Below are 17,692 nucleotides of genomic sequence, written 5' to 3'. Positions count from 1 at the left end.
ATTTATTAAGTACCAGACACTGAGCGGGGGGACGGGGCGTGGGGGGGGTGGTTACAGATGTTTTGTCATTTACTTAATTCTCACGGCTAACTTTATGAAGTAAATATTATGTCTCTTAATTACAGGTGAGCACACTAAGGCTTTGATGACTAAAGTGGCTTTATCCAAAACCAGACAGCTAACAGCGGCAGAGCCAGGATTCAAGCATAGATAAACTTTTTTTCTTTTTTTTAAGAGACGAGATCTCACTATGTTGCCCAGGTTGGTCTCAAACTCCTGGGCCCAAGGGATCCTCCTACCCCAGCTCCCAAGTAGGTAGGATTGTAAGCATTCACCACTGCTCCCAGCTAAGCTTAGAAAAACTTTGTGATTTCAAAGCATCCATTCTTTCTAGCACCATTACATGCCTGCAGTGATAATTACCACTGTTCTTATTAATAATTCCACATTTAGAAAATACTTTATCTTAGAAGAGTAAGATTACATGGCTTAAGTATAATGTGCATATATTTTATGTATTTAGGATTTGATAATGTATATTTCAATTATTTATTGTATTATTCTATGTCAAGTGTTAAGAAAATAGACGTTCTAAAATTCACCTTAACTGAGAAATTACTTTTTATCTAAACACAGTATTTTCCTAATAATGCCAGGCTCTATTCTGTGCTAATACTATAGTGCTAGTATCACCACTACTATTTACTGAGGATCTTCTGTTTTCCATGTATTATAACATTTAATCTTCACAGTGACCCTCAAAGATAAGTATTTTTATACTTATTTTATAGATGAGGAAACTGAGACTCACAGTAATTAGTAAAATAGCTAAAGTTAAATAATAGACGGTAAAGTCAGACACCTGGGCCTGTTTACTGCAGAGCACTACATCATTCTCCTTCACTGAGAAACTCAAAGATACAGTCTCAGTGCCGTAGAAGCTAATCTAAAGATACTATCAGTGTAAGCTAATAGAGCTAATAATTTACATGTATATTTTATAAATTTTTTCTCATTTAGTTCCCACAGTAACCTTGATCAAATGGTAGTTGTGGTATAATGTAGGTGGTATTATTGTTGCTATTATTAGATATATGCTTAAATATCTGCAATTCAAGGCAGACTGGTATGATAGTTAAGAGCCAGGTGGCCGGGCGCGGTGGCTCACGTGTGTAATCCCAGCACTTTGGGAGGCCGAGGCGGGTGGATCACGAGGTCAGGAGATCGAGACCATCCTTGCTAACACAGTGAAACCTCATCTCTACTAAAAATACAAAAAAATTAGCCAGGCGCTAATTGTGTGTTGTGGCAGGCACCTGTAGTCCTAGCTACTCAAGAGGCTGAGGCAGGAGGATGGCGTGAACCTGGGAGGCAGAGCTTGCAGTGAGCCGAGATAGTGCCACTGCACTCCAGCCTGGGCGACAGAGCAAGACTCCGTCTCAAAAAACGCCAGGCAAAATGCTATGGGAATCCAAAGGGAGAAGGGAGATAACTTGATTGGAATTTAGGTAAAGCTTAGCTTAAACATTGGGAAAGATACTATCTCACCTGGGCCTTGAAAAATAACGTCTCTATAGATCTATGTTATCACCAGTTAACAGAGAAGGGTGTATCTAAGAGGAGTCACTTGGTCACATAGCCAGTTGACAGAGAAGAGATTATAATTTGGTCTGCCTTACTCTTTACTTAGGACACTGACCTTCATTTAGAATGGCACACCAGTAAAGATTTGTTGGCCCTTTGGCATCTGTTTGTAACAAAGCTAAGTCCCCGATTCTGTTGTACTCCTGAAACAATGTGAAATTGAAGGAAAGAGATAAATCACAGAAGATCAGAGTCAGCCAGATCAGCCACTCCTTGAGTCAAAGGATCTTGATCCTGCCAGGACCTCCATTACTTTGTCTGAAAAATGACTGTAGGCTAGTGTTTTTCGAACATTCACAGGCATCTGAATCATCTGGAGGGCCTATTAAAACAAATTGCTGGGACCCACCCCCAGAGTTTCTGATTCAATAGATCTGGGTTGGAACCTGGGCATTTACATCTAACAAGTTCACAAGTGATGTTGATGCTCCTAGGTCAAGGACCAAACTTTGAGGACCTTCTCTGAGCTCATTTCCTCTCTAATACTCTATTGAAAAACTCTACTAATAGAATAGAAATTAGGAGGTCTGAACCATGTCGTTCCACCTCCAACTAAGTATTCCACCTTAAGCAAGACACTTAACCTTTCTCTGCCTGTTTCTTCAGTAGAGTGCAGCTCGTAGCTCCCTGTGACTTAGGATGAATGAGTGAATTCAATCTCTCATTTAAAAGAAACCCCTTTTGAAAAAGAATACTGTATAAATCATCAATTGTGCATATCCATGTGTGAAGTGAAGATTCTGCTTTGACAGAATCCTTGAGGAAACTTAGTCTACCTTTAAAGTAAAAAGTTAATAGGAAATGTCTCATTTCCCTCTTCTCTATTTAAAAAAAATAAAAAAGGAAGCTTAGTGTAAGAAGTGTACCCATGGAGAATGTATTTAAAATCCAAATGACCCATAAGGGACCCCATCCTTTTTGGCAGATAAAAGTTTCCCTGCCATTTATTTGATAAATTAATTTAAAAGAACATAAATAAAAGAGAATAATAACTTAGAGCTATCTGGGCACCTGAGTCTATGAGCCCTTTAGGGCCTTGGCACCCAAAGAGAAGGGAGAAAAAAACACTGCATCTCTGAGGCTTTGAAAGTGGCCCTCCTTGAGGCATTAGAGAAGCTCTGGGGGCCCTAGGAGCTAAAGGACTGAGATGCCTGGGGCGTGAGTCTGTTAGATCCACTAAAGAACCAGGAAAAAAAAAATGACTGGTAAGTAATTTTGCTATTTCATTTGGTGCAAAAGAGAAGGCAAAACACCAGAACATTCAGTGAGCAGAAGTACAAAATGTGGCTGGACGTGAATGCAGGCTGACCCCTTCTCGGGAATATTTCTAAGCCTAAATGAAGCACTCAGTGCTGAGGACAATGTACAATTCTATGCATTTTAAACCGTAGTGACCCTTTTGTTTCTCTGATAGGCGAAGATGAGGATGAATTTGAGAATTTCATGCTGCCTCTTACAGTTGCTTTTGAAACAGTATTACAAATATTCAACAACAACTTTAAACAAGAAGACGTAAAGGTGGGTTTGTTTCCAAATATGAGGAATGACAGTTTTGTTTTTTCTAGGATATCTAGATCCAGAAAAGGGCTTTGCATATCTGTGTGTACTCTTTGCCTCCTCAGACCTGCTTTCCCAATTGCATGTCTTCAATGTTTACTTTTATTTAAGCATTTTTCTAGTTTCTTATACAAATGGACTTTGAGGTCAGCAAATAGTTTTGGACAGTCAGTTCGTGATAAGATGACATAGATTTGTCTCCTCCGGCAGTTACTGTCTTTAATAGGATATTTCTTCTGGGTACACCACTTTAAACACCCCTATTCCCTCATCTGTCCTGCACTGTTAGGTTTCAACAGATCTATATGGAGGAATGCACAAACATACACATACTAAAACACTACATCTCTAAATATTTTTTAAACAAGAATTTATATAAATCAAGACTTTATTAAATGGCTAGGCATATATGTATAAATAGGAACTGGTCTTGAAGTATTGCATTCTTAAACGGAACAAAGTGATTAGGATAACTGATAGCTAAATAAGGTTTTTATGTGCCTGTGGGAGCCATATTAGGATTGATTTGACAAGTCAGTTCAGCTGTGGCAACAGTCATAATATCTAAGACAACATTATGTTTTATTAGTAAAATCCTTAAGTGTAGCAAGCTGTCTGTGACAAAACAGCCCCATATTTTAAGGTGGGGGATGGGAAGCACAAGTGCTCCTAAATAGAAATAGTATCTTCTGAAATTACAATGTATCAGGGCAATATTAAATAAATTGACACTGATTATTATTTTTAACAGACTAATAAATGCACTCCAGAGAATGTAGACACCTTTGTTAGTGATAATTGAGTCATATATTTCATAGTTATTTGAAGTATGTTGGAAATATTAACCATCTTTTGCATAGTGTCTCTTCACCAAAAAAAAGAAAACAAAAACAAAAAAACTAGCAGTAAGAAGCCAAATAGAAAAATGATGCCCTTTGATAATTATCTTTATGTAATTCTTCTACCAAAAAATAATCAGCCAAATGCTATACCTCTTAATTTAAAAGAATTTTTGAAATTAATGTTTATCAGCATGCTATAGTTATAGAATTTTAAAACCAAAAGAAGGATCTTACAGATTCTCTTTGTGTTTATAGTCTTCCTGAAATTCTTCACCAGAGTTTCCACTCAGGTTAGCTGTGTCTTTTAGATGTCTTCCAAATATTTTCAGTGACCAACAAAATCTTTGCAGCTTTTAGGTTGCTATTTCTGCCCTTTATCAAAAAGAAGCAGTGAAGTTGAAAAACATCATCTTTATGAAAATTACGTCTGTCTCATCTGAAGATTTCATTATATTCCAAGACCATTTTGTTGTAATCCCATCTAGTTTGATAGAAACCATCTTCCTAGAGTCATTTTTAATGGAGTTCCAGTGATATATCCCTAAACCAGCAAGTTCTTAACGACCCTGGAAAGTGACTGCTTGATTACACTTTAACGGTATTTGCAAATAAAATCACAAGTAATTAAGGGGAAATCTCCAGGCTTTTGAGCAAGTTTGATGCATGATAACTGCCTGATTCAGCTTCATCTAGAGTAATGCTGTGTAGGCAACAGCTACTGAGATCAATAGCAACGTAATGATAGTGGCAGAATTAAGTGAGTAACCTGAGAACTGTGCCTCAGAATGCATGCAGCTGCCACGAACCAAGGCCACACAGTGCACTCCGTGCTTCCGTCCTAAATGTTCATCAAAAGACGCCCTGCAGGAAAATGGAGTTAGATGCTCTTTATTGCTGATCGTGTCTCTTGCCACATTTATCAGGGAAATTGGATTAGCAGTTGGCAGCTGCAGGTAGACAAGATTCTGCAGTGATTAAATATGCAGCTTGGCTGCATTTGTTGTGACAGACCTTTAGTAAATTCTACTGTAAGCACCATCTGTCTAATTTGTATAAAGAAAACTTGGTGCTTTAAGCTACCGATAAAAAACTAAATCTGTTGCTTTATCATAAACAAAACTTTTGCACTAAATGCTTTTAAATGTAATTTATTAGGTTAAGGCTATTTTTCTATCATGATGAATAAATAATACATGCAGAAGTGCTTTCAGGTACTTCATTTTGCAAGTACTAGAGATAAAAACATTTCTGTTTTGTTCTTCAATAAAGTATTTAGTATTCCAATCCACAGGAGGTGATGCTGTTAAAATATCTCTATGAAAATGCCGCAGGACTGCTAAATTCATTTAATTTGCAACTCTTACCAGGATTTTCTAACTCCCTATTTATAGATATTTTCAAATGCAGATTTCCGGATAAACTTAAACATTAAGGACCTGTGTTGCCAAATTGAAATACAGTTGTGAGAGGTGGAAATGCAGCAAAAGTGTTAAATTTATAGCTTTATTTTCTTACTTATTCTTAATAAAACTGAAGAAAACATTGAAATTTTGTCTTGGGTTTTTCTCTTCCAAGTAAAGGGGAAAAGGAAAAAATACTCTGACAAATCCCAGCTTTAGAGTACTCTTTCAAAACATATGTTTCCCCTATAATTGTGTCCATGGTAAAATATAGTCCAGTACTCCCCTGACTCATGCATCAGTTTTGTTTTGGTCATGACATCATCAGTTTCAAGGAAAATGAACGAAAACTTCTCAGAGAAAGAGAAGCAGTTAAATAGGAACCTGCTATCTTTAGTCCTTTCGTAAAAACTCCACAATGTTAAATTATTTAAAATCCTTGATTTTCAGCATGCGCACATTAAAAGTTTTCGCACTAAGTGCCAAATGTTGCAAACAGCACTTTAACAGAATGATTTTGCTTTGATCCCTGTAGCAGTTCCTGAATAATTTATCACAGGTTATTGCCTTAATTCTGGAGAGGGATAGAGCAATAAAGGCAGATGAAAACACTCCAGTTGAAACACCTTGGGGCCTGCTCATTCCTCTGACACGGCTCTTTTGTTGGAACTATTTAGAGGTTATTAAGATGTGTCTTCAGAATTAAGAGTATGCTGTAAGGATGAAGACAGCCATCTTAATTCTAAAGACAAAGCACAATGACCCTTCACCTTCTTTTTCTTTGTTGTTATTATATAGTAGAATTATGAGGATAATATTATAGCTGCCCCCAGTAGTGCCACTACAGTAAAGGGTCTGTCAGACTTTCCATTAGAAACCCTGTTTTGGGGGTCAGAGTGAAAGGAGCCTCGTTTCAGCTGTTTCCCAGCCCATTCGTCTCACACTTGGCACACAGACAACTGTTCACCATGCAGCAGACTGAAGAACTCAGCACTGTTTCTCCCTAACTATCCAAAAAGGAATCCATAGGGTTAGATCCCCAGACCTGTCCCACTCCCCAAAACAGCCTCACTAAAAATACAAGAGCCTGTCACTCTTGAGATCAATCTTGTGTTGACCAACTATAGGAGAAAGGCAACTTTTAAAATAAAACTGTTTGCACTATTTTAAATGAGATGGTAAACTGTAGCTCCTCCTTTCCTCAAATTCAATAAGATCACCTCTCACGCTCAAATCACTTAGTAGGCTGGTTGAGCTCTTAGTTAACAGCTTTTCTTTTTCATATCGGGGCTGGATATGTTTTGGCTATTGAGAAAACACTGTCTTTAGTGTGGTTTGTGTATCCATGTAGATTATTGCAGTATTACCTGCTGCTTTGAGATAAAAGATACTGTTTGAGCATAAGAAATCTATTTCTTATTCACATTAACACTGAATTTTTCTGTTCAGTTGAATTCATTTAAAACATTATTGTATGCTTCCTCTGTAGTAACATTTTCTAGAATGAAACATTGATATAATTTCATAGCCACATTTTGCCACTTTAAAAAAAAACCAATAGATTTGAGTCCTATAGACCACTTCCATTAATTTGACATCGTTTAAGGAATGAAAAAAATTGTGATAAAATAAAAATTAATCTTTCTGTATAACAAGGATAGTCTAAAATATTTTAAGAGCTTTTTGTACTAGACACAAAGAAAGTATAACTCATGGTTCTTGTTGACTAATTTAAATGGTAGATATCTCCTGTGTATGTGGAAGCTTAAAATTATTTAAAGCATAGCCTGAAACTTGTAAGTGTACCTAATAAAAATAGAACAAAAAGCCTACTTTAATAGAAACACTGCAAAGCCAAGGAGTCAGAATAGAATAGTTTGAAGAAGGCTTCTTAGAAGATGTATTTTGTTCTGGAGGCTGCCAGGAATGTGAAAAGCTGAGAAAGAGAGGAACAGGCTCCAGGTGGTGAAAAAAGGCTATATAAAAAGGCAAAATGTTTAAAAACAAATGGCAGGTTACATGAGGGAACTACAAGGAGGCCAGCTGGTTATAGAAAAACAAGAACTGGTGAGAGTACCAGAAAAAAAGGAGTAAGTAATTTAAAGGAGCAGAAACAAAAATTCAGAGTTTTCAAGATTCAGAAATTCAGATAACCATCATTCTGTGAACTGTTAGACAGTATAGAAACTGAATATTCCTATAAATAACATCCAGTTATATTGAGTCACCTCTTAGGCAGAAAGAATGGAGAGAATGAGAAATTCTAGATACTTCTGAGAGTTAAACTATTATTTGCTACTTTGAAATTAAATTAATTGAATCAGCCATTAAGAGGAGGGTCAGGATTCACTGTTTGCTTAATAATAATTTGAACTCCTTCCTAAAGAGGTTTTCATTTATTACCAAAGTGTGAGAAAAGAGAAAATCTGGTAGGAAAAAAAAGTTCAGAGACCATTTTCTAGCTGAGTATTTGCAATGAAACAGTATCTTTAGAAGTCACAGTTGTATATCTCAATTATCCCACCCCCTTGTTTTGTAATTATGTTTATTTGTGCTCTTTGTTCCGACATTCTAGCATCTGTTCATGGGTTTTCTTCTTCTCTTCCCAAGCATCAACCTAAGGACAGCTTAATTAAGAGACCAGAGTACAAGTCAGATCTCTTCTATTCAAGAGTCAAGCTTTTGGTTTTTTTCTCTAAAACTAAAGACTTATGGAACATTTACTGTGTATCGGGCTCTGCTAGGCATTTTCACATAAATTTATCACATTTATTTGTCACAGTGCTTCTGTGAGAAATGCATTATTAGCCCCTTTTATAGATGACAAAAGTGAGCCTGATAAATTGCCTTGCCTTAAGTCTTAAAGCTGGGATTCAAATTCAAGTCTTATGACATCAAATATAGAACTCTTTTCCTTACATCTTCCTCGCTTGGGGAATGTGACTGCCATTCTGTGTATGTCATAGTACCAGTAGGTCACTTGGCCAGTTTTATTTTGTCCTAAAGTTATTAAGGATATTCATTAGGAATTTTTAAATGTCAGTGCCTTTCTAGGATAGACTCTAAATTATGTTGTGGGACCGCTTGCATGCAAGCCAATGTTCAAGATTTGCTGTTATTAAATAATGTCTAGACCCTGTACATATCTGTTTTGTGTAATTATCAATCCTCATCTTTTTTTTTCTGATTTGGCATTATTCAGAAACAAAGTATATTAAGACTCTAAATGCTTAGCTACGCTACTGGAATTATGACTTAGCTAAATTTATAAGAAGTAAAGTGGAGTTGATCAGCAGATTTGATGGTCTGTTTAAAGAGTCTGTGCTTTCCTGTAGAAAGAGGTCTGAACGAGACATTTTAGCTAATGAATCAAAATCAGATATGTGGTCATTATTGCCTGATTATTACTCCATCTGCTCTGCGCTAACGTGAAAATCAATTACTGTGTCTCTTTCCCACTGACAGCGTATGTTGATCGGGCTGGCAAGAGATCTTCGAGGGATTGCCTTTGCACTGAACACAAAGACCAGCTACACCATGCTGTTTGACTGGATGTATCCTTATTACACTGTGACAATACCAGCTCTGTGCACAGAGGGATGCCAGGCCCCTCACTTTCGTTTAATAGTATGGCACAGTAGGGAAGAGGAAACAAAGCTAAATGAACTAATGTGTAATCAGCTAAAAATTACAGCACAGTGGCAGCAGAGCAGATAACTGAGCACAGTATTTGGAGACCCAGCTCAGAGAGGTCACTTTTTTGGTGCCGTTAAATATTGATAACTTAAAAATGACCTCTCCCAAATGATTGTTGGTGTTGGAGTTGAAGGGATAATCTGGCTAACATCTTTAAGGATCAATGAATCCTACCATTTGGCATTTTTGAGGGAAGATTTGAATCTCCATCTCAATTAGCAAGGCTGGGAAGATCATTTTATCTCTTCAAAGCCTAGCTCATCATGCCACAGTTTTTCATTATCATGAAAATAATTAATGGACATGAAAAGGAAAAAATAAATAAGTCAAGATTTGTCATTTGGTGTAAAATTTGAATTGACCTTTGCCAAGGGTTAGTACAGACAGAAAAAAAAAAAAAATCCCCCACAGAAATGCCTTATCATGTAAGAGTTAAAAGAGCATAGACTTTGGTGATAGACAGACCAGGCTTAAAATCCCAGCTCTTCATTTACTGTGTTGTTCATGTCTTTTATGCATGAAACCATCAGAGCATGTGAAAAAAATTATATAATCTGAAAGCTAATTTACTTTTTAATCTAAACTATTTCTCAGTTACTTTGTTTAAACCCTTCTTATCCAAAGTTTCCTGTAAATTAAATTGCAATAGAAACTTCTTAAAGGTAACTGTCAACTACTATGCCACAGTTATGGCCAAAAATATAACTAACAGGGGATCTAGGCATGTTTTAGGGAGTACTCTACATATTATAAAAATTTTTAAACATTAATTTGATACTGACATATCTTTAATTATTATTAAAATATACTTCATCAGATTTATGTACCCAGAGAAGGGTTACAGATAAAATTTTTATGTCATTGAGTAATCATGCACATCGTTTATATCTACATATAATATGTACAGAGATTACGAAATTTCAACATGGAAGGTCTTAAAATTCTCTTAACAATGACAGTTAAACTGGAATTATATATGACCCTTTTATTTCTGCCTTTTTTTTAATTTTTAAGAGACAGGGTCTTGTATGTTGCTCAGGCTGGACTCAAACTCCTGGGCTCAAGCAATCCTCCCACCTCAGCCTCCCAACTAGCTGGGACTGTGGGACTACAGGTGTGCTCCACTGCACCCAGCTTGACTCTTTTATTTCTCTAAACATAAAGAGCAACTCTCAAAATCAAAATTTTCATTATTTGAAAAATAATAAAAGTCTACTTTGGGCACTGTAATATCGATGGTGATCTTGAAACCAGTCTACAACTCTAGGCTATCTAGTGATTAACATTTCATGTTTTTCTCTTCAACAATTTCAACCAAGAGTCAAGGTCAGAAACCTTCCCCTCAGTGTCAAAGAAGAACTGTCTGCCATAATTGATACTGCCCAAAGTTTAGAGAAGATACGGTATTGTTTTCCATTTCCTTATTTAGCTCCTTTGGGGGTAGCGGGGGAACCTTTCTGAAATGAAACTTTTGTCCAGCAGATGGCAGAAAATAGCAAACGGAAAATTTAATGTTTTGTTGTGAACTGGAAACCTTTGTCTCCTCCATTTGACCATAGATGTTGAAGTTATCAGGGTTAGGGGCGGAGAGAAGTGTCAGTTATGCCGGAAGCTGTGTTACATTGCCAAATGGGGTGGTTTGGTACTGGCGTTGCTTATAATAATTGAGTTTCAGTAGCAAATCAGCTTCCTTGGGAAAAGGCCAAGGGCTTTTCATAATTGTATTGACAACAAAATGAATATGATAAATGGTGTTCATTCAGTTGAGACAAGATTTATAGTTTTCCTTTGGGCGAGGGATGAAGAGCAAATATTTATAATAATAGTAAAATTTGTTTAAAAGTTATATTATTTGATAATTCAAAAAGCTTTATTAAAATATTTTGAAATACTTTAAGCAGTTTCAGGTGATAAAGTACAGATTCTTTTCAAAGTATTCAAGTAATGCAAAAATGAATAAGTATGATAAAAAAATGCCATGGATATGAAAGTCATTTATTCTTCCTGAAATATTGATATGTCAAACCGTCAGTGATGATTTCCACATTACTGCTGGGGAAAGTTTATTTGCCTTTTATCCACATAAATGTGTGTTCTTTAATTTGTTATACAATCCTTAGCATGCAGAAGAAACATCCTGTAAGAGCACATGTCATCTTAAAGTCAAAATGCATTTTATTTATGGCGATTATTTGATAAAATGCTATTTTAGTGGTTAGCTATTTAATTCAAAAACATTTCTATAAACACTGACTGCATTAACTGCCACACAAACTACATTGCTTTTCACTCTGTCCTTCCAAAACTAAATTGCCTGAAACTACACAGCAACCATCTTGATAAATGGTTTCCAGGGCTGGAGAATTGAAGGAGGATCATTGACATACTTCTTTGCCCCTGTAATGGGAATGCAACAATAAGAAAACACTTTATCATGCAGTGCATCTGATCTCCTTGTTTAAAATTTTCCTAGATCATACTTAAACTGAAGTATCAAAAATCCAGAAGGAAGTTGGGGAAAAAATTAAGAATTTGTATGACATTATTTCCTCACATGCAGTCTTTTAACTGTTAAAGTCTGATCACTGAGCTCACTGATTTTTAATCAGGAAGTCAGTGCTGTTATACAATGGCAAGGCAAGATAACAAGATACATAGAGGAGCACAAACTTTGGAATAGGACAGTCCTAGATTCCAGTCCTGGATTCACCACTTAAACTGTGGGTCTTGAGTAAGCTGCTTAATATCCCAGAATCACAGCTTCGCTTTCCATAAAACAAGACTAATAATACCTATCTCACAGGTATGTTGTAAGAAGTGTCATGATTCTGTGACTATGTAAAGGGCCCAGTACAGTGGCTGTCATAAAGTAAATACTCTACAGCTGTTGTTAGTTCTGTTCCCTGATACATAATGAGACAAAGGAATCCCATTTGCTCACTTATTCAGCAAAGTGGGCTAAGGGCTGTGCTAGGTTCATGAGGAATATAGATCCTACCCCAAACAAAGTCAGTTTCTTATTTACATAAATTACTATAATCAAATATAGAAAGTGCTAAGAGCCATAACAAAGATACAAACAGGACAGTGAGTGCATTTAGCTGGGGAATCAGAAAGGGCTCTGGAAAGGTGAAGGTGTTTCCTTGGGTCTTACCAAATAAGTAGGATTGGACCATATGGAAATAGGAAGAAATACAGGTTTTCGGTTGGCCTAGGCATCAGGTTTAGGGAGTCAGTAGTGAAGATGTTTTGTTACAGATACCACTCATTTTATGGTTGGAAATGTAGTTTGTTTGGGACTCTTGAATATCATTCTAAGGAACTTAGACCCTTATTCCATAGGTAGTATAAAGAAACTAATGGTTTTGATTGACTAAGAAAATCAGAATTGTTTTCAAGAAGAAAGTAATTGGCAATATCATTTTGGGCAAACTGAAATAGAGAAGAAAGTAAAGCTGAAAATTCACTGTTCAGCAAGCTTTTTTTTTTTTTTAGTTTTATTTCTGTGCCAGGCAAAAGGAATGCAAGAATGAATAAAATGATTGCTCTTTAGAAGCCCACTCTCTAGTTGATTACACATGACTAATAAGCAATAAAATGTCAGTGTGTTATAACAAAGATGCATGCAAAGGGCTATATGAGCATGTATGAGAAAAAGAGCAGTGCTTTTTGCAAGATAGGGAAAGCTTCTCAAGAGAAGTGAAAGTTGAGCTAAGCCTTGAAAGATGGATAGGCATTTGCCAGACACAAGAGAGGAAAGGCTTCCAGCAGCAGTCCCCTTGTGAACAAAGGTTCAGATGTTTACATATTCATGGAGTACCTTTAAGCTCTGAACTGGCAAGCTATTTCTATTCTGGAGCCACATCCCCAAACCCTTGTCTCCTAACACTTTTAATGAAAATTCTTTTGCCTTCTGGTATTAACAACTGATGAATGAATGTATGGATGGACAGATGGATGGATGGATGGATGGATGGATGGATGGATGGATGGACGGATGGATATTGTAAAGAAGCAAACCTGATACTTTTCACATTTTCATATTTGGTATCCTATAAGGCAGTGTCATATCATTAATGCCTTTGATTTTTAATTTATCTGATGTGGACCTTAGAAATTCATTGAGAAGATCTCAGTGAAAGCAATTAGATCTGTGCTTCTACCTAACGGCTCCCATTCTCTTCTTCCTACTCATATATACATAGTCCTCACAAGGCCATTGGAAAATCAAACTCCTAGAGTGGGTTCTGGTTCTCACCCTGTAATTGAGCCTGGCACTCTCACTCTGCAGCCCTTTTAACCTCTCTATTGTGCTTTCCAATAATCCCTCGTTTTCTCTGTGGCAGTCACCTCTGTCAGAAGCATATTAGAATTGGCACCACTCTCATTCCACACAGAAAAAGGAGCATCCCCTTATATCTCCCTGCCTTATCCCATAGTGAATAGTGTGTGGTCTGAAAAATATCATGGTCCTAATGCCATTATAGAATGCCTTGCAGAGGCCTATGTGTGCCTCTGGTATTCTTAGGTTCTGAGATTTGGGTTGGATCCATTTTCTCATGAGCCTTCCAGATGCATTCCCACTAATGAGTTTGTGCTCAGGAGGTCCCTTGGTGGAATACTTTCTCACCTGTGCCCCTGTGGCATTGGTTCAGAATTTCTGTACTCAAAGCATCCCTATTATATGTTGGTCACCCTGATTTGAGCATGTGTTCCCCAAGATTAAAAGCTATATCTTCCTGGCCGGGCATGGTGGCTCACACCTGTAATCCCAGCACTTTGGGAGGCCAAGGTGGGCAGATCATGAGGTCAAGAGATCAAGACCATCTTGGCCAACATGGTGAAACCCCGTCTCTACTAAAAATACAAATATTAGCCAGGCATGGTGGCGCTCACCTGTAGTCTCAGCTACTCGGGAGGCTGAGGCAGGAGAATCACTTGAACCCAGGAGGCAGAAGTTGCAATGAGCCAAGATCATGCCGCTGCACTCCAGCCTGGCAACAGAGCGAGACCCTGTCAAAAAAAAAAAAAAAAAAAAGGCTATATCTTTCTTAACTCTGGATCCCCAGCCCTTAGCATAGTACATGGCACATGGTATCTACATCTATCAAAAATAACAGCTTTTCTAGTCCATAGAAACAAAACAGTAAGTTGTCTGGTAACAGTCAAAATAAAGTTAATCAAGTGGACTGACTTTATTTTTGTTATTTTCGTCCAACTGAAACCTTATTCTCACATATACACTCGCTTCGTACCCCCTTCCCTGCCTTATTTTCCTTTGTAGTACTTTTTTTTTGAGACAGAGTCTCACTCTGTCACCCAGGCTGGAGTCCAGTGGTGCAGTCTTGGCTCACTGCAACCTCTGCCTCCCGGGTTCAAGCAATTCTTGTGCCTCAGCCTCCCGAGTAGCTGGGATTACAGGCGAGCGCCACTATGCCTGGCTAATTTTTATGTTTTTAGTAGAGACAGGGTTTCACCATGTTGCCGAGGCTGGTCTCGAACCCTTGGCTTCAAGTGATCCACCCACCTCAGCCTCCCAAAGTGCTGGAATTATAGGTATGAGCCACCATGCCTGGCTTTCTTTGAAGTGCTTTCTAATGTATATTTATTTTGTTTACTAGAATATAAATTCCATGAGGGCAGGGATTTTCTTTTTTCTTTTTTTTTTTTTTTACTGGTGTCTCTGGAAAGTGTCAAACAATGCTTGTTATAGAATAGGACTTCAGAAAATAGTAGATAAGAAAACTGTTTCAGTATATACAAATGCAGCCTTAACATGGTATGTCTGTCTAATAGAAGAAAGTGTTGCTTTTTGCACTTTTAGGAAGCATACCACTCTTAAAGTTATAGATGGCTTATTTTCATTGAACATCATGTGAACTGTTTTCTAAAGCTCTCAAGTGAAATACACAATTAAATAGTTCTAATCAAATAAGCTACACTTCATTTTCAGGTTGCAAGTTTATAGCAACAAATATGTATTGAAATCTATTTTGTGCCGGGCCATGCATTCAATAAGTACTTAGCATATGCCCTCAAAAAGCTTATAATAGGAGAGATATACAAGTACTATGGTTGTGCTAGCACCAGGTTCCACCACCATACACGGGAGACACTCCTAACCCATTAGGGAGAGGTAGGAGGCAAGTGCATGTGATGTCAGAGAAGGCCTCCTTGGATAGTTGACACCTATATTGAAATCTGACATTCAAATAGAAATTAGCAGGAAGATGGTAGGGTCTCTGCTCTTTAGAAATGCACTATCAACTGGGGCAGACAAATAACACAAGCAACCAGCCCTAACATACTGTGTTGTAAGAGAGAGATGGTCGTGAGTGCTCACTGAACATAGATGAGGAAGAGACTGATGCCTTTGGATAAAATAGAGAAAACATTGCATGGGAGATAAAACCTGAGCTAGGTATTGAAAGACAGGGATACGTTAGAGAGAAGAAGTGGTTTATAAGGGAATGGAGACAAGAGCTGGCATTAGTGGGTTTGCGGGGAGTTATGAAAAGCTAAATCATAGAGCAGAAATGCTAAGAGATGAAGCTGGAGGTAGGCAAGAACCAAATCTTAAAGGACCTTGAACACCGTGCTAAGGAGTTTGAAATTTATTCTAAGAGCAAGGAAGAAAATTGTGATGACCTCACCATGGAGATTTCTACCCAGACCACACCGAAAAGAAACACCATTAAGTGATTTAGTTTAGCGTTTTGATCTGAAACAAAAGACAAGTATGTTGGAAAACATCAGAAAGAGACTAGAGGATTGGGAAAAGAGAAGAGAAATGAAGGCAGTGACATAGAGTTTTTCTGCTACAGTTTGGGACCTTAGTCCTATATTCATATGTCTACTTGGCAAGGAGATACCCAGTATAGATTAAAGGGCCAGTGGAGCTGGGTCAGTTTTCCAGGTTCTGATGGCCTTCAGCATAGATTTATCAGAGGCATATACTCCTTAGTATTAATAAGGATGTTAGAGAATGTCTCCTTGTGTGTACATGGGACTATCTTTAGTGACACTGATGTTGAGTAGATTAATAGTTACCCAAAGCTTTTCTTCAAGCCAACATCCCAGATATTCCTTGGAGCTACAGTGAGATCAAAAAGAACAATTCAACAATATTTTTTAAAAAGAATAATGTAATTTTGAAACTGAGAGATATGTGAGGTTTATTACTAGTTCCTTCTACTTTTACATATTTTTAATTTCATAATAAAAATATTTTTCTAAGTAGTATAGTACCCAAGAAACTGATAATAATAACTCAAATATATTTTATCCTCATTTACTGTATTTATTTTCCTTTCCTACAACATTAGGCATAAATCTTTAAATGTGCTGCTTATATGATACTTTAAAAATGTGTATTTTATTTATACAGTATTCTAAGAACAAAGCAATATAACATGTAGGATATGTTACAAATAACAAATCACCAGCAACCCCAAAAATGTATGTATATCTGTGCAGGTTAGGGAGCGCAATTTATAAAATGCCATTGTATAGTATAAACATAGAACAAATTAGTATAAATATAGAACAAATGTTGACTCCCTTTGTGTGTGTGTGTGTGTGTGTGTGGCACTAATTTTCAGGAACAGTATTTCTTTAGACCCTTAAATTCTTTAACAGACTTTATAAAAGGTACCCAACATATCTTCCCCTTCTTCAGAACGCTGTTGAACGGTGGTATGGAGAGCCAGCGTGTACAACTCCCATCTTGAAACTTATGGCAGAACTTATGCAAAACAGGTAAGCAGTGTGACAGGCAGTGAAAAAAAACAGTCCACTATTAGCAGAAATCTCCAACAGTCAGACTTTCTTTTTTGGTTTGCGTATTTCCAAGGTAGTTAGCAAGAGCCCAGGAACCAGGACTTAAGATGATTAGTGAAAACAGAATTAGAGACATAAGATTGAGGCCTTTTGAGAGAAAGAAGTACAGTATACTTGGCTGTCTGTGGGGACTAGGGAAATGGAAAATAAATTGGAAGACTGCAGCCACCATTATTTAAAAATTCAAAGGTACAAAATGAAGGGAGCGCAGCTGTTTTAACTATTTCAGTGCTTAAATGCAATTCTATAGAATTTTAAAGCAGGAAAGAAGTTGAGAGGTCTCTGAGTTGAGATGCTTTATTTGATGGATAAGGAAACTGGTTCTCACAGCAATTCATGGGAATATAGTTTGCCTCAGAAGCTCTGGGAATTATTCCTGCTTTCACTTCTAAGGTATGCTTCTTCCTTTCTGCCAAGATGCATGTATTTGGATGATTTATACACTCACAGTTTTCATTGAGAGAGCAACTCTAATACTTCTCTGAAATTGCCCAGTTGACTTTATAATTTGCATAGATTGGCAGAAATTCAAATATTTTGCATATAAATATTAACAAAGATGTAGCTAAAAGAGAAAATCTGGCAATAAGCTAATTGGGTTTAAAATATGTCATTGTGGATATGGCTTAGCACCAAATTACATGTCACTTAGCCATCCTGTTTCATCAGTTGCCCTTTATAAACTGTGTGTTTAGAAGGGAGGCATCCAGACAG

The 17,692-nt window shown here is 37.1% G+C and overlaps 1 protein-coding gene across 3 annotated transcripts in view; it reads left to right on the top strand.

The window, feature by feature from the left end:
- RANBP17 (RAN binding protein 17) overlaps nucleotides 1–17,692 on the top strand; it is a 428,141-nt gene that overhangs the window by 323,286 nt on the left and 87,163 nt on the right. For all 3 annotated transcript variants that reach the window (XM_063642616.1, XM_055285264.2, XM_055285265.2), the window contains 3 exons: nucleotides 3,059–3,162; nucleotides 8,909–8,997; nucleotides 16,790–16,897. In XM_063642616.1, the coding sequence (XP_063498686.1) occupies nucleotides 3,059–3,162; nucleotides 8,909–8,997; nucleotides 16,790–16,897 (301 nt within the window). The remainder of the gene's footprint in view (nucleotides 1–3,058; nucleotides 3,163–8,908; nucleotides 8,998–16,789; nucleotides 16,898–17,692) is intronic.

The sequence above is a fragment of the Symphalangus syndactylus genome, chromosome 7 (genome assembly GCF_028878055.3).
Source record: "Symphalangus syndactylus isolate Jambi chromosome 7, NHGRI_mSymSyn1-v2.1_pri, whole genome shotgun sequence".
In the NCBI taxonomy this organism is placed as follows: domain Eukaryota; kingdom Metazoa; phylum Chordata; class Mammalia; order Primates; family Hylobatidae; genus Symphalangus; species Symphalangus syndactylus.
Note: the sequence above shows the minus strand (reverse complement) of the source record. Positions and strands in the feature narration are given on the sequence as shown.